The sequence below is a fragment of the Pelophylax lessonae genome (assembly GCF_965119305.1).
Source record: "Pelophylax lessonae genome assembly, chromosome: 2".
In the NCBI taxonomy this organism is placed as follows: Eukaryota; Metazoa; Chordata; class Amphibia; order Anura; family Ranidae; genus Pelophylax; species Pelophylax lessonae.
This window is the reverse complement of record NC_138769.1, coordinates 357,705,215-357,731,262: the sequence shown is the minus strand read 5'-3', so window position 1 is coordinate 357,731,262 and position 26,048 is coordinate 357,705,215. Positions and strand designations below refer to the sequence as shown.

The following is a 26,048-nucleotide window of genomic DNA, read 5'->3' as shown; positions in this document are numbered from 1 at the left end:
GTTAGGATCAAGGCGCCCCCCCCCCATCCCTGCAATAGACCACTCTTGTCCCGGCCCTGATAGGTAGAATAATAATCAGAGAAGACTCTGATCTTTATTAAACAAATAATAACATCCCACTGTGACTGTCCATCTTGTGTTTGTGAATACTAACATATGTAAAGCCATATTCTGTTAAATTGCAGATGAACAATCATATCAGCATGATGTATGCTCATATTTTTGGAGCATACTTTGGATTGGCAGTGTCATGGTCACTGGTTCCACCATTACTTGGCAATGAGGCAAGTGAGCAATATGAAAAACCTGAAACTAACTCAGAACTGTTTTCCATGCTCGGTAAGTATGTATGTGTATTCAGTGTGTATGTTTGTTGTATGTATGCATGTCTATGCAGTGTGTATGTATGTTGCATGTACAGTATTTGTATGTATATTGTGTTCTGTTGTTCCAAAATGCAGTTTTATGCATTGACATTCCTAATTTGACTAAAGCCCCGTACACACGCAACGATTATCGGCCGACCGATCATCCGCCTTTTGTCCAGAGTGGTGTTTTGTTGGTTGGAATGTGCCTAGACTGCACACATATTTTCTCGCCCAACAAAATTCTACTTCAGAAGTGATGTCATGTGTTGGTTTGCTTTCTTTGTGTTCTTTCTTAACTGAGCATGCCCAGACTTGCTCATCAGATTTTTCCCTGTCGAAATCTGTACTGACTGCACGAAAATCGGCCGTTATGTTGACGGCCAACAAAAATTTTATAGTCTGCACACCAGATTTGTTTCGGCCGAAAAGTCGGAGTTGGTTGTCGGAAGCATCATACTAACAAGCCGAAAATCGGCAGATCGGACGTTGGTCGAAAATTCCCTGCCAATTTTCGACGCGTCTGTACGGGGCTTTAGTCTGTCTGGACAGTATGGGCAACTGTTGACTTGACACCATCCACAGGCAGCCTAACTCTTCAATATAACATACAGTACATTAAATCTAACAAATTGTACTTAAGTTAATTGCAGATGAAGCTTTTTCAGTCTTTTAAAGTGTAAGAAGACAATGACTTTCCTAATCCCTTTCTCTGCAAATGTCTAACACTAAAGCATGGAAGAAATGGGGAGTGTCTAACAAGGGCTGTACTAACTAGAACCAAAAAGGAGGAACAGATACAGAGGAAGAAGCCAAAATCATAGTAAATGATTTTTTGTGGTCCAAAACTGCCATTAGATGTTACATAGTTACATAATTGGGAAGGCTGAAAAAAGACACCAGTCCATTCAATTCAACCTGTGGTGTGTGAGTGTACTTGTGTTTAGAATATTAGAAAACAATAATAACCTGATGCAGTTGGTGGTGAAATTAATCAGAGGGAGCTGTGCACTGGTCTGTATATACTTCTGACTCCTAAACTATAAAGTGCCTGGGGAAATTATAAATGGATTTCAAAAATTCTTACAAATAAATATTTAAAAAGTGTGGTGTGCATTTGTATTTAGCCCCCCGGAGACAATGCTTTGTAGATCCACCTTTCCCTGCAATTACAGCTGTAAGTCTTTTTGGGGATGTCTCTACCAGCTTTCCACATCTAGAGAGTGACATTTTTGCCCAATTCTTCTTTTCAAAATAGCTCAAGCTCTGTCAGATTGGATGGATAGCATCTGTAAACAGCAATATCAAGTCTTGCCACAGATTCTCAAATGGATTTAGGTCTGGACTTTGACTGGGCCATTCTAACACATGAATATGCTTTGATCTAAACCCTTCCACTGTAGCTCTGGCTGTATGTTTAGGGTTGTTGTCCTGCTGGAAGGTGAACCTCCACCCCAGTCTCAAGTCTTTTGCAGACTTTAACAGGTTTTCTTCTAAGATTGCCCTGTATTTGGCTTCATCCATCTTCCCATCAACTCTGACCAGCTTCCCTGTCCCTGGTGAAGAAAATAATCCCCACAACATGATGCTACCACCACCATGTTTGACGGTGGGAATGGTGTGATCATGGTGATGTGCAGTGTTAGTTTTCTGCCACACATAGCCTTTTGCTTTTAGGCCAAACAGTTCAATTTTGGTCTCATCTGAGCAGAGCACCTTCTTCCACATTTGCTGTGTCCCCCACATGGCTTCTCGCAAACGGGACTTCTTATGGCTTTCTTTTAACAATGGCCTTCTTCTTGCCACACTTCCCTAAAGGCCAGATTTGTGGAGTGCACGACTAATAGTTGTCCTGTGGACAGATTCTCCCACCTGAGTTGTGGATCTCTGCAGCTCCTCCAGAGTTACCATAGGCCTCCTGGCTGCTACTCTGGTTAATGCTCTCCTTGCCCAGACTGTCAGTTTAAGTGGACGGCCATATCTTGGTATGTTTGTAGTTGTACCATACGCTTTCCATTTTCCAATGATGGATTGAACAGTGCTCCGTGAGATGTTCAAAGCTTGGGATATTTTTTTTTTTTAATATCTTTATCCACAACTTATTCTTTGACCTGTCTGGTGTGTTCCTTGACCTTCATGGTGCTGTTTGTTCAATAAGGTTCTCTAACAAACCTTTGAGGACATCACAGAACAGCTGTATTTATACTGAGATTAAATTACACACAGGTGGACTGGTATGAATCTGCAGTACAATTTCATGCTCTGACTGTCTGATATCTCTCTGGTCTGTGTATCAGCTTTAGGGACTGTGCTCTAACACCTGTGTGTTTAAGTAATCTTCTCCCAGGCTCCACCCCAGCCTCTAACAGGAACCACTATATTAACCGGTGCACTGCAAGCCAGCTTTGCCAGAGCAAAAATTGTGTGAAGGTAACCCTGAGTGTTTCTTGCCATGTGCTCTACATCTGATCTCCGTATACCAACTTTGGCTTGTTCACCTGACCATCCTTGTCTGCTTGTTGCCCCGACCTTCAGCTCGTCCTTCTGACAATCCCTGTCTGCTTGTTGCCCCAAACTTTGACTTGTTCTCCTGACTATTCCTTGTTCCCCTGGACTGGTGCTTCCTCTCCATCCACCAGAGCCAGCCATAAGCTTGAGCTGAGAGACCCTGGGGCCACAACCTGAAATCAGCTGCAGCCAAGTCCACCCTCACCATCAGAGGCTCTGGTGAAAACCTGCTGGCTCTTAGACTCTGCGCCCTGGGGAATCTTATGCTCTAGCTTTCTGTCCAGGGCCGTGGCTGTGACTCTGTGTGGCTGCTTTTCTGAGCCATTGACTCTCAGCAATCAGCCGTTTGGTTCACAACCCCTGCGGTGTGTTCCCTGTCACTTGGTCCCACAGGTGACACTGACATGCACTCTATTTACTAATTAGGTGACTTCTGAAGGCAATTGGTTCCACTATATTCTTGTTAGGGGTATCAGAGTAAAGGGGGCTGAATACAAATGCATGCCACACTTTTCAGATATATATTTGTAAAATATTTTGAAAACCATTTTTTTCCTTCCACTTCACAATTATGTTCCACTTTGTGTTGATCTATCACAAAAAAATCCCAATAAAATGTATTTATGTTTTTGGTTGTAACATGACAAGGGGTATGAATACTTTTTCAAGGCACTGTATATGATACATTAACCTGAGCCCTGCAGTCTGTGCATTACCCACTCCTGACCTCAATACTTTGTCATTATACACCTGATTTCTGCAATATGTACACTACCCACCCCAGACCCCTACACTTTATACAGTACAGTATCCAACCAAGCTGCATGCATGATGTACTGTATGTTTCATACTTCTGACTCCTGCACTCTGTAAACAAGCTCACATTTTAAGTCTTTCCTATTGATAGCTAAGTTTTGCCATGCCCAACATTCACAGCAGCGTGTATAGCCCTTTCATTCACTCTGCTCTGCTACTCCGCCCCCATTTTCAGGAATTCTGATTTTAAAAGTTCTTAGGTCACAAGTAAACACTTTATCAGCAGGGGTCTAAAACTATTACTGGACCAAGTGGAGGACAGAGATTAAAAAGAATCAGACAAGTGGTTGTAAACCTCAGACATGAAATATGAACAAAGCATATCCCTATATAGTGTGTACTATATTGTCTCAATCCAGTGCACTAAGTGGCATTTCTGTCTGCTACTTTGTTCCTCTGCTATCACTTCTGACAAGTTTTCCTGACACCAAGAGAAAAATGGTAACAGGGGAGGAAACTCCCCTAGATTGACAGCCTCAGCTCTGTTCCTGTGTGCTGTGTGGAGGGGTGTGTGTCTTATCCCTCCAATCAGCTGTCAGAGCTCCCCTCACTGATCTCTACAGAGTGTAACTTCAGCTCTCTGCCCTCTTTTTTCTAAACTCTCAGACAAGCCTAAAAATTCATCACTTTGAACAAATGCAGAGAAGAGAATACTGCAGATAAAGAGGTATAACTTATGTAGGAGGATTTGTTGGATCTCTTTGTATCAGCTATAGTGACTGAGACCAGTCACTTCACTTGGTATATGTAAGGGTTTACAGCCACTTGAACTCCAAGTGAGAAGGGCAATTGTATAGCACGGATTACAGAGAAAAAAATGTATACAAAATGTATTTTGGTACAGCCTGATTCCAAAATGGAATAAATTCATTATTTTCCTCAAAATTCTACAAACAATACCCCATAATGACAACATTAAAGAAGTTTGTTTAAAACAAATTTATTAAAAATAAAAAAATAACAAATCACATGTACATAAGTATTTACAGCCTTTGCCATGACACTGAAAATTGAGCTCAGGTTCTTTCTGTTTCCACTGACCATCCTTAAGGTGTTTCAACAACTTGATTGGAGTCTACCTGTGGTAAATTCAGTTGATTGGACATGATTTGGAAAGGCACTTACCTGTCTATATAAGGTCCCACAATAAACAGTGCACGTCAGAGCACAAACCAAGAAGTCCAAGGAATTGTCTGTAGACAGGATTGTATCAAGGCACAGATCTGGGAAAGGGTACAGAAACATTTCTGCAGCATTGAATGTACCAATGAGCACAGTGGCCTCCATCATCTGTAAATTAGAGAAGTTTGAAACCACCAGGAACCGCCCAGGCAAACTGAGCAATGGGGGGAGAAGGGCCTTAGTCAGGGAGGTAACCAAGAACCTGACAGAGCTCCAGCGTTTCTCTGTGGACAGAGGAGAACCTTCTAGAAGAACAACCTTCTCTGCAGCACTCCACCAATCAGGCCTGTATGGTAGAGTGGTCAGATGGAAGTCATTCCTCAGTAAAAGGCACATGACAGACTGCCTGGAGTTTACCAAAAGGCATCTGAAGGACTCTCAGACCATAAGAAACAAAATTCTGCTGAAAAAAAAAAAACTGCCCAAAAATAGGTGTGTCCAGCTTGTAGCATCATACTCAAAAAGACTTGAGGCTGTAATTGGTGCCAAAGGTGCTTCAACAAAGTATTGAGCAAAGGCTGTGATACTTCCGTACATGTCATTTTTTTTTTTTTTTAATTAATTTGCAAAGATTTAAAACAATTGTCATTATGGGGTATTGTTTGTAGAATTTTGAAGAAAATAATGAATTTAATCAATTTTGGAATAAAGCTATAACATAACAAAATGTGGAAATAGCGAAGAGCTGCGAATACGTTTCGGATGTATTGTAGGTTTTTTTTTGCATTTCTATAGTGTATCTGCTTATACTTACATTTTCCTGCTGTTTAAAACCACTTAAGCCCTGGAAGATTTTACCCCCTTCCTGACCAGGGGGTATTTTGCGATTCGGCAATTGCGCGGTCGTGCGACGCTGTACCTAAACGAATTTGACGTCCTTTTTTTCCCACAAACAGAGCTTTCTTTTGGTGGTATTTGATCACCTGTGCGATTTTTTGATCATGCGCTATAAACAAAAAAAGAGCGTCAATTTTGCAAAAATAGCAATATTTTACACATTTTTTTATATGAAATTCCCCAAAAAAAATGTAAAAATCTAAATTTTTTAACATTTTCGGCCAATTTGTTTTATGCTACCTATGTTTGGTAAAAAAAAATCGCAAAAAAGCGTGTTTTGATTGGTTTGCGCAAAAGTTATCGCGTTTACTAACAAAGGGAAAGATTTTTGTGGGTTACCAGTGACATTACTGCAGTAATCAGTGCTATACATATGCACTGTTACTGTAAAAATTACACTGGTAGTGAAGGGGTTAAATTTATTTGAGAGGGAGGGGCTGTGTGTGTCCCTAGGGGCGTGATTCTAACTGTGATTGGCTGTGGGTTGAGCTGTAGAAACAGTGATCAACTGTCCTACATAGTAGAACAATGTGATCACAGTTTCTACACAGGGGAGAATGACAGGCGGCTTGTTTACACTAGCCGCCTGACTTTCTCCCTCTGCAGCGGCGATCGCAGAGTGACTCGCGGACATCGGGTTCGCCGGTCACACGCGCGGGGGGGTCCGTGACCACGCAGGAGCGCGCCTCCGGCGGCGCGCGCTCGCTCCCTAGACCCTCACAGGCTAGCGACGTAGATCTACGTCACTTTGCCTGTGAGGGGCTGACTGCCGACGTAAATCGTTGTTAGGCAGTCGGCAAGTGGTTAAAAAGCCTTTTGTAAACAGAGCTCAGTTGCTCAAGCAAAAAGTTACAATCAAATAAGAAATATATGAGTCAAAGCATTTACTCAACCTCTGTTATATGCCTCTATCTGATGTTCTAAATAGGGACAAAATAACAGAAGGATTCTTGTTTCTTTTCTTCATCTTCTCTCTGCTCTTCCTCTTCTCTTCTTCTTTTCTTTATCCTTCATTTCTCTTTTCTTATGATTTGCTCATATATACTGTATATGGATGCAAATGGCGAGTTCTGTAGACCTCTCATATTTAAAGATCAATATGGGAGCTTGGTACTGTGTTTTGTGGCGCTAGATTAACTCTGGCTATAAGTGCTCCCATATCTTTTCATACTACTACGTTAACACTTGACCATCTGTTGCAGTATTGTTTTTTGAAGTAATGTCCATGCATTGTTTCTGATGTAAGAGCAATTATATCTATCTTGCTAATGCCCTAATTCAGTAGGATCAACTTTTAAACTTGGTTTTTGTACTATGTTTATAACAATCTTATCCTTGATTTTCTTTGAGGGTTTATTAATCATTTCATATCCGTCTGATACTGTTTGTATTGTATGAACTTTGTTAAACCTTTGAATAAAAATCTTTTGCAAAGAACATTACAGAAGGATGTCAAGTTCAGTAGTGGTTTTTCTTAAGAGAACCCAAAATGGTTTTGAGCCTGTGTCAAGTATATTCTCAATATTAAATGCCTATTAAATGTTCAAAGGCCCCTAATAACTATTCAGAACCATTGTTTCGCTTTTAAATCTGGAATGCAAAAATGATATCTGGAAGCTGGCTACTGGATGAGGGCAGCGGAAACCTATTGCCTGTGCACTTTTCATACATCAGCCTTATAAATGTCCCTTCTTTCATTTCTTGGTCTGTCGGTTTTACAGGTATTGAAGCATGTAGGTTCAGCAATCAGATTAAGATTTGTGAGCTTTGAAAAACAGAACAGGCTGTTTTGGAAATAGTTTACTATGTTGGTTTATTGCTGCATTTACTCTTCTCCACTGCAGCAATTCTTTTTGACTGAGCCACTATACATCTATTTGCTCATTTAACTACAAGGCCTATAATCCTTAATATTGGTTGGACACTTATTATTTCTAAATTAAGTATGTAATCTAATTTGCAGTTTTAAGGTTTAGCAATCTGCAGGGTTCCATTCTTCATAACACAAATCGTTCTGTATGAATTATGACCCATGGGATATACAATATTTACCATAGGGCAGTCATGTAGAAATACCTAGGACAGCAGAGAGAGAGAGTGGCAGGGGCAAAACTTCCCCTTCTACCCCTCCAAACACAAATCCCCCCACTCCAAATTCCCCCCTCCTAGCACAAATTACCCCCATCATCCCTCCTAGCACAAATCCTCCTCACCTATCCCCCCTCCCAACACAAAGCTCCCCCCAAATCACCACGCCTAGCACCCCCCTCCCAGATTTCCCCTTCTAGAACAATTCCTACCCCCTGTATTCCCCCCCCCCAAAAAAAATTCTCCCTTCCAATATAAATTTCCTTCCCCCAAACTCCTTGTGGTGCTCCCCCACCTCACATGACACCACAGTGCCCAGGGCAGCTTCCCCTCCTGCCCGCCCTTGTCTCATCCCTAGGAATCGCATACTAGCACACTATGAAATACTTACCTTAGAACCCTCCAGCAGCGCACTGTGACTGCTGACAGAGTTTTCATCTTACCCCAGTCTTCCAGCTGTATAAGTGGGCGGGGCCAATATGACATCACTCCTGCACATGCCAGACCTTCAGAGCGCATGCATTGGTGACATCATTGGCCCTACCCAGTTTGAATATCTCACGCGTGCACGTTTAGGAGATATTAATTTTACCTACAGGTAAGCCTTATTATCAGTAAAAATCACAAAGAGGACTTTCCTACTGATTTGATTCAGAATTGCAGTTTAAGGTGTCTCTAGGCCATTGATGTGAGCTTCTCCTATTGCATACCAGATCACTTATGCTCACACTGACAAATACCTAGGAGAACAGTCTACTTGAGGAGGAAAATTCATCTATTCTTGTGATTTGTTACTGCTGGAGTAATATGTTTTATATTTTACCTCTAGGAGCTCTGTTTATGTGGATGTTTTGGCCTTCATATAATTCTCTGTTGCTGAAAGATCAAATGCAGATTCAAAATGCTGTTTATAACACTTATTTTACACTGGCTGTCAGCACTGTTGTGGTATTTGCTGCATCGGCACTCTTCAACAAGAAGGGGAAACTTAAAATGGTAAGTCCAGATTGATTATCCCTGGCAAGAAAACCTAAAAACATATACAATAATTATCAGCCCAAATACATAACAGTATGAAATTAATTTGAACCGGGAATCTTGACATTTTCTGTTTTAATTCCATATTTTTTGTAACTATGCTGCAGAGTACAACATACACTATTGGTAACAGTAATACTATTGAAACAAATACAGCATTGGAAGTGAAATGTATAATGCTTACCTTTCTCTCCTTGGTTGAATCAAATCTTCATTCTCTTGCTGGGTTAGAATCTAACATCTGACACTTCAAGATATATTGGATGCTTGGGCTTGCTCCCTGACTGCTGTGGTTACCCACCAGACTTCTATATCATTGCTGTACCCCTTCAGTGCTGTAGGGATATGTTAGCGATGCAGCAGCTTTTTTGGATGATGAAGATTCTAGAGGCACTTTTAGCCCCGCAAGAGGAAAAAACATTGGCTTTACAAAAGGCACCAATGATAAGTATATAAATGTATTTTCCAATTATGTATTTGTTTTAAAAGTTTTAATGCAACAGGGTTTGTCACTTTAAAAAACGCACACTGTCACTACAAAAAACGCACACTGCAGTCGCTGGATGTGAACAGGGCCTTAGGTAATGAGGATATTAGTGGAGGAACCCCTGCCATAAAGAAAACATTTCAGAGAGGAGGTTTCAATGTAGCTATGATAATTAACATGAATTCAAGTAGTAAAATGTATTTATACTGCATCATACATAGATACAATCTCTGTAAACTCCCAAAGGAAATCATCTTCCTGATCCTTATTAATATACTGCTTTATCAGATCCAGGTCCAAAATGCTATGTTGGCTGGTGGTGTCGCAGTTGGATTTTCAGCTTACATGGTTCAGTATCCATGGGTTACAATGACCCTAGGTCTACTAGCTGGACTTATTTCTACAATTGGACTAACATACCTGCAGGTAAGCAAATATAAAGATGACATCAATAATTTCACACACCAAAACCCTGTCTAAAATAAGCAAAGTCAGTCTTCTAAATCTAGAAACAAAGCCATGACCCATCTTAACTATCTGTCATACAAAGGATGCCATGCAAAAGCTGAATGAGTGCACTCACTGCACAAAGATTGTTGAGTTGTGAGAGCATAGGCAGTTCTGGTTGATTTAAATGTACAGTAGATGCTGAAATGCAGTATTATAGCACAGGTCAATTATGGCAAGTTTAACAGAGATGTATAGTAACGAAGTAGAACTACTTAAGTACTGTACTTAAGTACCGAAATGCGGTATCTGTACTTTCCTAGAGTAGAATTTTTTTCTCCTACTTCTACTTTTACTTCACTACATTTTTTCCATGATTTCGATACTTCTACTCAAGTATTTTTTTTTGTGCTGCATAGTTACTCGTTACTTTTAAAAAAATTACCACTGCCAGAACAGTAGATGGCAGGTTGCATAAAGCTCAAAAAAATGTGTATAATGTCATTTGTAAATCAGCGCATACGAAAATAAAGGCTGTGTATAATAAAAGCTGCTATACCAAATCTTTCCAATAAAAAGAAAATATGAAACAAACAAATAAATGGTGCTACAGCGCTTAAAGTGCATCAAGAAACTACTAACAAACACAGGTTAATCATTTGAATAAATCATTTGAAATAATAAAAAACAATATGATGTTCAAACTTTTGACTTCTTTCTTAATAACTACATAACACAGTACTTGTACTTCTACTTTCAGTACTTGAGTAGAATTTTTTTTTCAAAACTACTGGTACTTTTTACTTTTAGTACTTAAGTAGCAAATTTTTTGAAAAAACTACTTGCAATACTTAAGTAAAAAAAATGTTGAATACTTTAGTACTTCTACTTAAGTAACTTTTTCTGCGAGCACTTCCACTTCTACTCAAGTCACTTTTTGATCGAGCACTTGTACTTTTACTCAAGTAGAAATTTTGAGTACTTTATACAAGTCTGAAGTTTAATAACCACCTCAAGACTTTATATTTTTACCCTCTTCTTGCCGAGGCAATTTTTCAGCTTTCAGTTCTGTCACATTTTAAAGGACAAGTATTCAGTTATGCAACACTGTACCCAAATTAAATTGTGAGAATTTTTCTGACAGAGCTTCCTTTTGGTGGTATTTCATCACCCCTGGTTTTTTTTTATTTTTTTTAATGCCAACTGAAAGTTTTGAAAAAAAAAGTTTTTCTTAGTTTCTGTTAAAATTTTTGCAAATAAATAATCTTTCTTCATAAATGTAGAACAAAATCTAGTATTCTACATTTCCTTAGTAAAAAAATAACCCAAATAAGTGTATATTGTTTTAGTCCGTGTGAAAGTATAGAGTCTACAAACTATGGAAATACACTATATTGTCAAAAATATTGGGACACCTGCCTTTACAGACACACTTTAATGGCACCCCAGTCTTAGACTGTAAGGTTCAATATTGAGTTGGCCCACCCTTTGCAGCTATAACAGCTTCAACTTTTCTGGGAAGGCTGTCCACAAGGTTTAGAAGTGTGTCTATGGGAATGTTTGACCATTCTTCCAGAAGCACATTTGTGAGGTCAGGCACTGGTGTTGGACGAGAAGGAATGGCTTGCAGTCTCCATTCTAATTCATCCCAAAGGTGTTCTATTGGGTTGAGGTCAGTTCCCCCACCCTAAACTCGCTCACACATGTCTTTATGGACCTTGTTTGTACACTGGTGCACAGTCATGTTGGAACAGGAAGGGGCCATCCCCAAACGGTTTCCACACAGTTGGGAGCATGAAATTGTCCAAAATGTCTTAGTATGCTGACGCCTTAAGAGTTTCCTTTACTGGAACTAAGGAGCCAAGCCCAACCCCTGAAAAACAACCCCAAACCATAATTCCCCCTCGACCAAATTATTTGGACCATTGCACAAAGCAAGGTCCATAAAAACATGGATGAGGGAGTTTGGGGTGGAGGAACTTAACTCGCCTGCACAGAGTCCCGATCATGCGAACATATGGCGATGTTCGCGGCCGCCATATTCTTTTACATTGTGAAGAACTTTGACCCATGACACATCCATCGGGTGGTACAGGACAGCCAATTGAGACATTTCAGCACATGGACATACCCCCTACCTTATAAATATACCTGACCTGGCTGCCATTTTACATTCTGCCTTTTGTCAGTGTAGGGAGAGGTTTGCTGTGTGGAGCAGGGACAGATTGCCAGTGACACAGATCGCTCGGTAATGGGTCCACAAAAGTCCTTTAAGGACTGGTATAGGTGTACTGTCTATATTCTGTCTTTTATCAGTGTAGGGAGAGGTTGCTGTGGGGAGCAGGGACAGATTGTCAGTGCCGGTTTACACTGATGCAATGCGGGAACACTGCGAATAGATCCGCGTGTTCCTGCATCGCATCCGCAACACAGGCAGTTCACACTGCCATATGCGATACGCTGGGGGTGTCAATTCAAAGTTAACGACACCCCCAGCTCAGATCGAATATCGCAGTGCGATCTGACAGTTCGCACGCAACCAATCCACCTTCTTCCCCCCTCTCCTCCCCTCCTCCAAACTCCCTCTTCCACCCCCTCCTTACCCCCCTCCACCTTTCTCCCCCCCTCCTCCTCCTCCTTACCCCCTCCTCACCCCCCTCCTCCTCCTTACCCCCTCTTCCACCCCTCTCCCTGTCATCCCCCCTCTCCCTGTCACCCCCTTTCACCGTGTCACCCTCCCATCTCTCCCTGTCACCCTCTCTCTCTCCCTGTCACCCCCCCTCTCTCTCTCCCTGTCACCCCCCTCTCTCTCTCTCTCCCTGTCACCCCCCTCTTTCTCTCCCTGTCACCCCCCCCTCTTTCTCTCCCTGTCACCCCCCTCTTTCTCTCCCTGTCACCCCCTCTCTCTCTCCCTGTCACCCCCCTCTCTCTCTCCCTGTCACCCCATCTCTCTTTCCCTGTCTGTCACCCCTCCTCTCTCTCCCTGTCTGTCACCCCCTCTTTCTCTCCCTCTGTCACCCCCCTCTCTCTCTCTGTCCCCCTCCTCTCTCTCTGTCCCCCTCCTCTCTCTCTGTGTCACCCCCTCTCTCTCTGTCACCCCCCTCTCTCTCTCCCTGTCACCCCCCTCTCTCTCTCTGTCCCTGTCACCCCCCTCTCTCTCTCTGTCCCTGTCACCCCCCTCTCTCTCTCTCTCCCTGTCACCCCCCTCTCTCTCCCTGTCACCCCCTCTCTCTCTCTCTGTCACCCCCCTCTCTGTGCCACCCCCCTCAATCCCTGTCACCTCCTCTCTCTCCCTGTCATCCCCTCTCTCTCTGTGCCCCCCCTCTCACTCCCTGTCACCCCCTTCTCTCTCCCTGTCACCACCTCTCTCCCTCCCTGTCACCCCTCTCTCTCTGTCCCTGTCACCCCCTCTCTCTCTCCCTGTCAACCCCCCCTCTCTCTCTGTCACCCCTCTCTCTTTCCCTGTCACCCCCTCTCTCTCTCCCTGTCTACCCCCCTCTCTCTCTCTCCCTGTCTACCCCCCTCTCTCTCTCTGTCACTCCCTCTCTCTCCCTGTCACCCCTCTCTCCCTGTCACCCCTCTCTCTCTCTCTCCCTGTTATCCCCCTCTCTTTCTTTCTCACTGTGTCACCCCCCTCTCTCTCCCTGTCATCCCCTCTCTCTCTCCTTCCTCTCTCTCTGTCACCCCTTCTCTCTCTCTGTCACTCCCCCTCTCTCTGTCACCCCCCTTTCTCTCTGTCACCCCATCTCTCGCTCTGTCACCCCATCTCTCTGTCAAGTTCTCCCCCTCTGTCTCTCGCCCTTTCACCCCCTCTCTCTCGCCCTGTCACCCCCCTCTCTCTCGCCCTGTCACCCCCCTCTCTCTGTCACCCCCTTTCTCTCTCTCCCTGCCACCCCCTCTCTCTCTCCCTGTCACCCCCTCTCTCTCTCTCCCTGTCACCCCCCCTCTCTCTCTCTCTCCGTCACCCCTCTCTCTCTCCCTGTCACCCCCCTCTCTCTCTCCCTGTCACCCCCTCTCTCACTCCCTGTCACCCCCTCTCTCACACTCCCTGTCACCCCTCCCTCTCTCTCTTTCTCTCCCTGTCACCCCCTCTCTCTCTCCCTGTCACCCCTCTCTCCCTGTCACCCCTCTCTCTCTCTCTCCCTGTTATCCCCTCTCTCTCGCCCTGTCTCTCTCCCTGTCACCCCTTCTCTCTCTCTCTGTCACCCCTTCTCTCTCTCTCTCTCTGTCACCCCTTCTCTCTCTCTCTCTCTCTGTCACCCCTCTCTCTCTCCCTGTCACCCCCTCTCTCTCTCTCTCCCTGTCACCCCTCTCTCTCTCTCCCTGTCACCCCTCTCTCTCTCTGTTATCCCCCTCTCTCTCTCTCTCCCTTTCACCCCCCTCTCTCTCTCTCTCCCTGTCACCCCCCCTCTCTTTCTCTCCCTGTCACCCCCCTCTCTCTCCCTGTCATCCCCTCTCTCTCTCTCTCTCCTTCCTCTCTCTCTTTCCCCCCTCTCTCTCTGTCACCCATTTTCTCTCTCTCTCTGTCACCCCTTCTCTCTCTCTCTGTCACCCATTCTCTCTTTCTGTCACACCCTCTTTCTCTCTGTCACCCCTTTCTCTCTCTCCCTGTCACCCCTCTCTCTCTCTCTCCCTGCCACCCCTCTCTCTCTCCCTGTTATCACCCTCTCTCTCTCTCCCTGTCACCCCCCTCTCTCTCTCTCCCTGTCACCCCCCCCTCTCTCTCTCTCTCCCTGTCACCCCTCTCTCTCCCTGTCATCCCCTCTCTCTCCCCCCCTCTCTCTCTGTCACCCCTTCTCTCTCTCTCTGTCACCCCTTCTCTCTCTTTCTCTGTCCCTCATGCTCTCTCTCTTTCACCCCCCCTCTTTCTCTCTGTCTCTCTCTCTCTGTCACCCATTCTCTCTCTCTGTCACTCCCCCTCTCTCTGTCACCCCCCCTTTCTCTCTGTCTCTCTGTCACCCCTCTCTCTCTGTCACCCCATCTCTCTGTCAAGTCCTCCCCCTCTGTCAAATGCTCTCTCTCTTTCTCGGGGGGGGGGGGGGGTGATACAGCTCCTCGCCAAGGGTGCTGGAGACCCTAGTTACGCCTCTGCCACCAACACCACCACGACCACCATATACCCTCCGCTTGAGTCAGGAATTATTTTCCGATCCATCGCATGACATTTACGATGCGCAGCCATTCTTGGCATCGGATCAGGAAGAGGAGGTAGCAACAGCCACCACTCAGCACTCTGACGACAGTACCCAGATTAGCCGAAGGAGGTTGGTCCCCGCTGTTGCTGCCTACTCCGAGATCTCTAATGTTAGTGGTGGGGAAGGTGACGTCGATGATGCAGAGGCAAAATGTCTGCAGTACCCAAATACACTATTATGAAAGTATATTGTTATATAACACCCCCGCTTCAATCTATCGTTTTGGGGGGCCACTGGTCTATCATTCCAGTAACAATACTTTTTTCTAATTGCGTTTGTTACTCTTTGTAGTTGTAGTATAGCTGCAGAACCGCTCACCAGTCACAATGCTGCACAATACAAATCCACTACAATATGCTTTCTATATTCATCCTGCATTGCTACTTCCTCATCTTCCTGCTCCTGCTCCTGCTCCTCGACGGCTTGATCAATGACACGATGCAATGCATGCTCCAGAAAGAAAGCGTAAGGTACGATGTCACTGATGGCGCCCTGGCTGTGACTGACCAGTTTGGGGATCTCATCAAATGGCTGCAGAAGTCTGCATGCGTCGCGCATGAGCAGCCACTGGCGCGGTGAAAAAAACCAAAGCTCCCCAGAACCTGTCCTGCCACAGAGTTCGTACAGGTAGTCGTTAACTGCACGTTTCTGCTGGAGCAGCCTATCAAGCATTTACAAGGTTGAGTTCCAAATAAGATGTCTGACAGGCAGGTTGTGTCGCCGCTGAATGTCAGCAAGGCGAGCCATGGCTGTGTAAGATCTTCTGAAATGGGCCGAGATTTTCCTGGCCTGCCGCAAGACGTCCTGGACCCCAGGGTATTTGACAACGAATCACTGCACGACCAAGTTCAGGACGTGTGCCATGCATGGCACGTGTGTGATTTTGCCCTGTTTCAGCACGCTCAGCAGATTGGCACCGTTGTCACACACCACTTTACCAACTGTCAAATTGAGTGGTGTTAGCCAATGCAAAGCTGAAAGGAGTGCATGATCAGTGTGGCTTTTGGCTTCCAGGCACAACAGACGCAGCACAGCATAGCAACGTCTCACCTGGAATGCTGAAAAGGTTCTGGGGATCTTGGGTGGCGCAGCGGAATTGACGGTAGCAGCGGAAAAGGAAGAGTCAGCCGAAGAGGAGAGGGAGGATGGAGTAGGAGGAGGAGAAAAAGAGGCAGGCCTGCATGCAATCCGTGGCGGTAAAACCAAATCTACATGGGTGCCACGGGTTACATGCTTGACGGCCGTCAGAAGGTTCACCCAGTGGGCAGTAAAAGTTATATACCTTCCCTGCCCATGTTTGCTAGACCACGTGTCTGTGGTCAGATGTATCTTGGCACCAACACTGTGTGCCAGAGATACATTCACTTGCCACTGAACATGGCCATATAGCTCTGGGACACTCTTCTGCAAGAAATATTTCCATCCTGGGACCTTCCATAGTGGTGTTCCAGAGGCCACAAATGTTCGAAAGGCATCAGAGTCCACCAGTTTATATGGCAGTAGTTGGTGGGCTATCAGTTCCGACAAGCCAGCGGTCAACCGTTGGGCAAGAGGGTTATCCGGCGTCATTTTTTTACGCTCAAACATTTGGGCCACGGAAGCCTGCCTTTTTCTAGAAAAACGGGAGGATGGCATGATGGAAGGTGGAGTGGAGCGGAGGACAATTGTGAGGAGAGAGAAGAAGGAGAAGAGGCTGGATGGCGAGAGCCTGGAGCGTGGGTTCTGACGGCGTTGCTCCCACTGGGCTCGGTGATGGGAGTCCAGGTGCCTTCTTAGGCCCCTTTCACACAGGCGGACCGCTCAGATCCGCCTGTCTGTTTTTTTGGGCGGATCTGAACGGTCCCCCCATGCATGTCTATGGGGCATCGGATGTCAGCGGAGACATGTCCGCTGACATCCGATCCAATCCGTCAAATCTGGACGGACGGAAACCCTATTTTCCATCCGGATCGTCCCTAGGTGAGTGTTGGGCTTGCTGCGACCTATGCGTGGAATGCAAAGGCTCCAGCATCAGGGAACGCATAGACCGACAGGTGTCCGACTACATCGGGTTAACGGCCGATGTGGACGCTCTGAGAAGTGATGAACCCCTGGACTACTGGGTGGGCAGGCTTGACCTCTGGCCAGAGCTTGCACAATTTGCAATGGAACTGTTGGCTTGCCCCTCGTCCAATGTCCTGTCCAGAAGCACGTTCAGCGCAGCAGGGGGGATCGTGACCAATAAGCTCACACGCCTAGCTCACGACAGTGTTGACTATGTCACATTTCTAAAAATGAATGAGGCTTGGATCTCGGAGGAATTCAACACATGTGACCAGTAGACCATGTTTGATTCAAATTCCTCATGACAGGCCACAAATATCCGCCACCACCCATAACAATTCATGGTCCCTGTCTTAGGTAAATACAGAGGCATAAAAGGCCTTTTATGTCCGTTGAATGCCTAATTGCTACAGTCTGTCCCAGCTCCACACAGCAACCTCTCCCTACACTGACAAAATACTTTTGTGGACCTATTAGCTAGCGACTTGTGTCACTATACAGTCTGTCCCTGCTCCACGCAGCAACCTCCAGCCACAGAATACAACGCCTGTGGGTTAATTTTTGGGGCCTGTACTGACCGACACTTACTTCTGTATCCTGTGAATGCCTAATGTACCTCCAGCCACAGAATACAAAGTTCTTTGCTGTCAGGGGAACGCCTGTGGGCTAATTTTTGGGGCCTGTACTGGCCGACACTTACTTCTTTATCCTGTGAATGCCTAATTTTTCAGACTGGCATTGAAAATCAACGTTCCGCTAAATCGTGGAACGGATGCGGACCCATTTTACAGACATGTGAAAGGACCCTTTATGTATTTGACATGTATTTACCGGCTGCTGTCAGTTATGGCTGATTTAGAAAAAAAATAAATACATTTTTTGGCTGAAAAAAAAATAAATTTTTTATGACAACTTTTCCAATAGCAATACTTCTGGTATGTCAATGTCCATTTGTGGGACTATGTGTGCACAGCTACTAAGTATTTTTTTGCTGCAAATATGACCTGGAGGTTTTTAATGTTCGCCTGCCATTAAAGTGAATGGGGTCCGCCGCAAACTTGCGGTTCGCGAACATTTGAGAAAGTTTGCGGATCGCGTTTGTGAACTGCCCCGTCCGATGTTCGTCCATCACTAAAAGGCAGGTGTCCCAAGTCAATCCTAATGACTGCCTATCTCGCTTCTTGAGGCCAGGAGAGTATAAATACCCCTTTATGGAAAGGAAACAGTCCAGGGTATTTGGTAAGAGGCATGATGATTTTTTTTTTTTTTAAGTTGTAATTATTTATCTCAATTTGTTTAAAAATGAAGAAATTAAATAAACATTGTTTATTTTACACAAAGTTGTGGGTGTTTCCACAACAAAGTATACTGTACATACAAAGTTGTCATTTTACCAGTTTTCTTTTTTTTCACACACGGCATAGGCACACTTAGAATTGCATCCCAAAACACATTTCTGTTAAGCCTCGCAAGTATGGGGAAAACACGTGTGAGACTTTTTCAAAGCCTAGTTGCATAGTGGGACCCAAAATCCAAGGAGCATAAATTATGCAGAAATTACGCATCTCATTTTCTGACTACCCATCACATTTTTAAAGGCCCTGGAGCATCAGGAAAGCAGAAATGTCCACAAAATGACCCCATTTTGAAAAGCAAGTGCTATCTAAAACGGCACATTGAGTCTTTTAAAAATTTCATTTTTTTTTTCACGTTTTTCCAACTTTTTGGAAAATACCGGAAAGACAATGAAAACTTTTTTTTTTTTTTTACACTTTTTCACACAGTTGTGAATTAATAATATATTTCTAACACACACCATAGGCATTACAATGACACCCCAAAACACATTCTGCTACTTCTCCCGCATATGGCAATACGACGTGTGAGACTTTTTCACAGCCTAGCCATAGAGGAGGCCAAAATTCAAGGAAGCACCTTCAGGCGTTCTAGCGGCATAAATTACGCTTCTAATTTCCTGACTATTTATCACATTTTTTATAAGTCCTGGAGCACCAGGACAGTGGAAACACCCACAAATTGACCACATTTTGGAAATCAAACAACCAAAGTATTTAAGAGGCATGGTCAGTTTTATGAAGACGTAATTGTTTTGCCACAAGTTTTTTTAAAAAAAAGGCAGCAAGAAAATGAAAATTAATTTTTGTTAAACAACGTTGTCAATTTAATATTTCTCACAGAAAGCATGGGCATACTTACAATTACACCCCAAAACACATTCTTCTACACCTCCTAAGTATGGGGATACCACATGTGTGAGACTTTTTTGTACTAAAAATATGGTGGACATTGTAACTTGTGTATCACACAAATCAACCAATTGTATCAATACCAATGTACTGTAATGGGGTCACCTTATTACAAGTCGTCAGGGAATATAGCTTAGTGTAGTGTCACCAATAGCAGTTCCATTTCCTATAAGCTGAGCAAGTCTAGCCTACTGGTACATGACTGTTCTCAGGCCATGCCATAATCAGTGGCCAGGAAGTATGGGAGGCTGAAGAAAGGATGAAAAAAACAGTTGCTGTGGTTCCAGGAGTGAAAGTGTCAGCAGGGGATGGCTAGGACTTGTGTCTCGCAGGAACATAGTCAGTCGAACATGTGGAAGAATCACTTCAAGGTTGCAGGCAGAGACATGATCAGTAAACAGGGAAAGAATCAGTCCTGGTAACAGGCAGAAACATGATCAATAAAAAGGCCAGGGTTAGTAAAGGCGGCAAGCAGAGACAACACTGCACTGGTGTGGCGGTGATCAGGAATACTGTTCCTAATTTACAATGGTCTGGTGACACTGGGACTGGTGTGGCGACAATCAGGGACACTGTTTCTGGCATACACTGGTGTGGTGATACTGCGACTGGTCTGGCAGTGATCAGGGACACTGCGATTGTTGTGGTGGTGATTAGGGACAATATGACTGGTGTGGCTGTGATCAGGGACACTAGGACTGGTGTGGCAGTGATTAGGAACAACATGACTATGTGGCGGTGATCAGGGACACTGGAACTGGTGTGGCGGCGATCAGGGACAATATGACTGGTGTGGCAGTGATCTGGGACAACAGAACTGGTGTGGAGGAGGTCAGGGACAATTTAACTGGGGTAGCTGTGATTAGGGACATGTGGCACTGCTGACATACAGTAATATCAGAGCAGCCAGCAATTGTACTTGATCTTCACAGTGACTCTGCACTTGCTCTGGTGACTATATACTGTGTGTATGTGTGTGTGTGTGTGTATATATATATATATATATATATATATATATATATATAATTTTTTTTTACTACTCTGTGGAGGTGACTGGGATTTTTTTTGTACTACTCTGTGGAGGTGACTAGGATTTTTTTGCACTATGAATAATCTTAGATAGCTATGATGGCTAAGTAAGCAGTCATTTCTGACAGTGATCGGCAGTATTCATGCAGCCTTTGGGAACTACTGTGATAGCTGTGATTGGCAACAGCTATCATATGGTACAGGGCCGCTGTGATTGGCCCTGTAACATGTGATCATTGTGACCAACCACAGAGATCACAGTAGTAAGCAATGGCATCATGAATAAAAGTAATTGTTTACTACAGGGAATGTGATCACTGCGATTGGTCACAGTGATCACATAGCAGCAGGGTAGAGCACAGTGGCTACATCGATCAGTGGTCTGCTGTGTCCAGTGGACACAGTGGTCACAAATTGCGCTGCTGCGCACTCCAGGGGGTGTCTATGAGATGCAGTTCTGGAAAGATGTACAGGTATATCCTCGCAGAACGATGCTTGTCTTGCCCAGCCTTATATGTACAGTGGACTTGCCAGAAGCGGTTAAAGGAAAACATTTCTTGAGAAAATTATGAAGGCTATTGTTGATGATCTACTTTTTAAAATGCCCTGCCACTAAAATGAAAATGAGTATGAGAAATTTAGTTCCAAATATATGCTAAAAAAATCTATTTTTAGAAAAAATAAACTTAGTCACTGAACTCACACAATAGTAAACTGCACTTTACAGTGCATGTTAATATAGGATTTGGGGAATAAAATAAGCAAAACAAAGAAACTACCCAGATTTAGCCTGAATGAGGTTTTATAAAAGTGGCAATAATAAACTTTTTTGTTGGTTATGTTATTATTGCTCATCTGCATTTGAGTTTTATGATTAGTTGGGATGTTCTTATTTCCAAATATACCGATTATGTTTCAAATGTACTTTAAATCTCTGTCCTTTTATATCTCTGTCCTCTGTCAATCACAGCTACTAAGACAGTAAGCAAATGAGGAGAGAGCGGGGGACGGGGCCGATCTAGGGCTCTATGTGTCTTATGGAGTACATAGAGCAGGGCTCGGGACTGAGCATGCACCAGTTTTCCCATAGCAAGTGGCTTCCTATTGGGGGCACTGGTCAAGGGGGAGGGGGGGACTAGGAGTGCCAGTGGGGGACCCTAAGAGAAGGATGGAGGCTGCTCTGTGCAAAACCACTGCACAGAGCAGGTAAGTATGACATGTTATTTATTACATTTTTTAAAAAGAGGAATCTTTATTACCACTTTAAAATAAACCGTAACAAGTCAGAAAATCTATCACTTACCATTTGTCCAGCCATGAACCAACAATTGCAGCAAGTTCTCCGTTCTTGAGCATACAATCGGTTGTAAACATACAAATGGTTTACAGTGGCGGCCGGCCCATAGGGGGCGCAGGGGCGCCGCCCCCCCCCCCCCCCAAAAAAAAAGAAAAAGAAAAAAAAAAGATTTAAAAAAAAAAAAATTTTTTTGCCCACAAGGGGCGCCCGTCTCATTGGTGCCTATGGGGGTGGGGTTTTCCACCCGCAGAGGCGCCGATAGACGGCCTTCTGGGGCGTAATTGTAGCGCAGAGCTCTGCGCTACACCACCCCCTTTGTGATGTCTTGGATCATGATTGGTCCAGACTCCAGCCTGGACCAATCATGATTCAGGACATCCATGGTGACCTCGTTGGGGGCGGTGCCGGTGCGTGCATCAGTCACTCACCGTCACCGCCCGGTCACTTTCCCGCCGCAGCCCGCCGCAGAAGAGGAGTCGCGAGGAGGGGAGAAGCCGCCGCCGGGAGCCGAGCCGTCGCCAGGTAAGTGCTTATTCCATCACCTGTGCCATGCCTGTGCCATGCCTATTCCACCACCTGCGCCATGCCTGTGCCATGCCTATTCCACCACCTGCGCCTGGCCTGTACCATCTGTGCCATGCCTATTCCACCTCCTGCGCCATGCCTGTACCATCTGTGCCATGCCTATTCCATCACCTGTGCCATGCCTATGCCATGCCTTTTCCACCACCTGAGCCATGCCTGTACCATCTGTGCCATGCCTATTCCATCACCTGTGCCATGCCTATTCCACCACCTGCGCCTGGCCTGTACCATCTGTGCCATGCCTATTCCACCACCTGCGCCATGCCTGTACCATCTGTGCCATGCCTATTCCATCACCTGTGCCATGCCTATGCCATGCCTTTTCCACCACCTGCGCCATGCCTGTACCATCTGTGCCATGCCTATTCCATCACCTGTGCCATGCCTATTCCACCACCTGCGCCATGCCTGTGCCATCTGTGCCATGCCTATTCCATCACCTGTGCCATGCCTGTGCCATGCCTATTCCACCACCTGCACCATGCCTGTGCCATCTGTGCCATGCCTATTCCATCACCTGTGCCATGCCTGTGCCATGCCTATTCCACCACCTGCGCCATGCCTGTACCATCTGTGCCATGACCTTACCACCACCTGTGCCATGACCTTACCATCACCTGTGCCATTCCTGTACCATCTGTGCCATGACTATTCCACCACCTGCGCCATGCCTATTCCACCACCTGTGCCATGACCTTACCATCACCTGTGCCATGCCTATTCCATCACCTGTGCCATGCCTATTCCATCACCTGCGCCATGCCTGTACCATCTGTGCCATGCCTATTCCACCACCTGTGCCATGACCTTACCATCACCTGTGCCATGCCTATTCCATCACCTGTGCCATGCCTATTCCACCACCTGTGCCATGACCTTACCATCACCTGTGCCATGCCTATTCCATCACCTGTGCCATGCCTATTCCATCACCTGCGCCATGCCTGTACCATCTGTGCCATGCCTATTCCACCACCTGTGCCATGACCTTACCATCACCTGTGCCATGCCTATTCCATCACCTGTGCCATGCCTATTCCATCACCTGTGCCATGCCTGTACCATCTGTGCCATGCCTATTCCACCACCTGCGCCATGCCTATTCCACCACCTGTGCCATGACCTTACCATCACCTGTGTCATGCCTATTCCATCACCTGTGCCATGCCTGTACCATCTGTGCCATGCCTATTCCATCACCTGCGCCATGCCTGTACCATCTGTGCCATGCCTATTCCACCACCTGTGCCATGACCTTACCACCACCTGTGCCATGCCTATTCCATCACCTGTGCCATGCCTGTACCATCTGTGCCATGCCTATTCCATCACCTGCGCCATGCCTGTACCATCTGTGCCATGCCTATTCCACCACCTGTGCCATGCCTGTACCATCTGTGCCATGCCTATTCCATCACCTGTGCCATGCCTGTACCATCTGTGCCATGCCTATTCCATCACCTGTGCCATGCCTATACCATCTGTGCCACGCCTATTCCATCACCTGTGCCATGCCTGTACCATCTGTGCCCTGCCTATACCATCACCTGTGCCATGCCTGTACCATCACCTGTGCCATGCCTGTACCATCTGTGCCATGCCTATTCCATCACCTGTGCCATGCCTATACCATCTGTGCCATGCCTATTCCATCACCTGTGCCATGCCTGTACCATCACCTGTGCAATGCCTGTACCATCACCTGTGCCATGCCTATACCATCACCTGTGCCATGCCTATACCATCACCTGTGCCATGCCTATTCCATCACCTGTGCCATGCCTGTACCATCTGTGCCATGCCTATTCCATCACCTGCGACATGCCTGTACCATCTGTGCCATGCCTATTCCATCACCTGTGCCACGCCTATACCATCTGTGCCATGCCTATTCCACCACCTGTGCCATGCCTATACCATCTTTGCCATGCCTATTCCACCACCTGTGCCATGCCTATACCATCATCTGTGCCATGCCTATTCCATCACCTGTGCCATGCCTATACCATCTGTGCCATGCCTATTCCATCACCTGTGCCATGACCTTACCATCACCTGTGCCATGCCTGTACCATCTGTGCCATGCCTATTCCATCACCTGTGCCATGCCTGTACCATCTGTGCCCTGCCTATACCATCACCTGTGCCATGCCTGTACCATCACCTGTGCAATGCCTGTACCATTTGTGCCATGCCTATTCCATCACCTGTGCCATGCCTATACCATCTGTGCCATGCCTATTCCATCACCTGTGCCATGCCTGTACCATCACCTGTGCAATGCCTGTACCATCACCTGTGCCATGCCTATTCCACCACCTGTGCCATGCCTATTCCACCACCTGTGCCATGACCTTACCATCACCTGTGCCATGCCTATTCCATCACCTGTGCCATGCCTATTCCATCACCTGCGCCATGCCTGTACCATCTGTGCCATGCCTATTCCACCACCTGTGCCATGACCTTACCATCACCTGTGCCATGACCTTACCATCACCTGTGCCATGACCTTACCATCACCTGTGCCATGCCTATTCCATCACCTGTGCCATGCCTGTACCATCTGTGCCATGCCTGTACCACCACCTGCGCCATGCCTATTCCACCACCTGTGCCATGACCTTACCATCACCTGTGTCATGCCTATTCCATCACCTGTGCCATGCCTGTACGATCTGTGCCATGCCTATTCCATCACCTGCGCCATGCCTGTACCATCTGTGCCATGCCTATTCCACCACCTGTGCCATGCCTGTACCATCTGTGCCATGCCTATTCCATCACCTGTGCCATGCCTATACCATCTGTGCTATGCCTATTCCATCACCTGTGCCATGCCTGTACCATCTGTGCCCTGCCTATACCATCACCTGTGCCATGCCTGTACCATCACCTGTGCCATGCCTGTACCTATCTGTGCCATGCCTATTCCATCACCTGTGCCATGCCTATACCATCTGTGCCATGCCTATTCCATCACCTGTGCCATGCCTGTACCATCACCTGTGCCATGCCTATACCATCACCTGTGCCATGCCTATACCATCACCTGTGCCATGCCTATACCATCACCTGTGCCATGCCTATTCCATCACCTGCGCCATGCCTGTACCATCTGTGCCATGCCTATTCCATCACCTGTGCCATGCCTATACCATCTGTGCCATGCCTATTCCATCACCTGTGCCATGCCTATTCCATCACCTGTGCCATGCCTATACCATCTGTGCCATGCCTATTCCATCATCTGTGCCATGACCTTACCATCACCTGTGCCATGCCTGTACCATCTGTGCCATGCCTATTCCATCACCTGTGCCATGCTTATACCATCTGTGCCATGCCTATTCCATCACCTGTGCCATGCCTGTACCATCTGTGACCTGCCTATACCATCACCTGTGCCATGCCTGTACCATCACCTGTGCCATGCCTGTACCATTTGTGCCATGCCTATTCCATCACCTGTGCCATGCCTATACCATCTGTGCCATGCCTATTCCATCACCTGTGCCATGCCTGTACCATCACCTGTGCAATGCCTGTACCATCACCTGTGCAATGCCTATTCCATCACCTGTGCCATGCCTATACCATCACCTGTGCAATGCCTGTACCATCACCTGTGCAATGCCTATTCCATCACCTGTGCCATGCCTGTACCATCACCTGTGCCATGCCTGTACCATCTGTGCCATGCCTATTCCATCACCTGTGCCATGCCTATTCCATCACCTGTGCCATGCCTATTCCATCACCTGTGCCATGCCTGTACCATCACCTGTGCAATGCCTGTACCATCACCTGTGCAATGCCTATTCCATCACCTGTGCCATGCCTATACCATCACCTGTGCAATGC

The 26,048-nt window shown here is 45.9% G+C and overlaps 2 protein-coding genes across 2 annotated transcripts in view; one reads left to right on the top strand and one right to left on the bottom strand.

Annotated features, from left to right (window-relative positions):
• The window catches only part of TMEM50A (transmembrane protein 50A), a 131,709-nt gene that overhangs the window by 50,465 nt on the left and 55,196 nt on the right, over nt 1-26,048 (bottom strand). The window lies entirely within an intron of this gene.
• Nucleotides 1-26,048, top strand: part of LOC309545621 (RH-like protein) — a 98,853-nt gene that overhangs the window by 55,714 nt on the left and 17,091 nt on the right. The window contains exons 4-6 of the mRNA XM_082244871.1: nt 186-339; nt 8,626-8,792; nt 9,610-9,747. Of these exons, the coding sequence (XP_082100997.1) occupies nt 186-339; nt 8,626-8,792; nt 9,610-9,747 (459 nt within the window). The remainder of the gene's footprint in view (nt 1-185; nt 340-8,625; nt 8,793-9,609; nt 9,748-26,048) is intronic.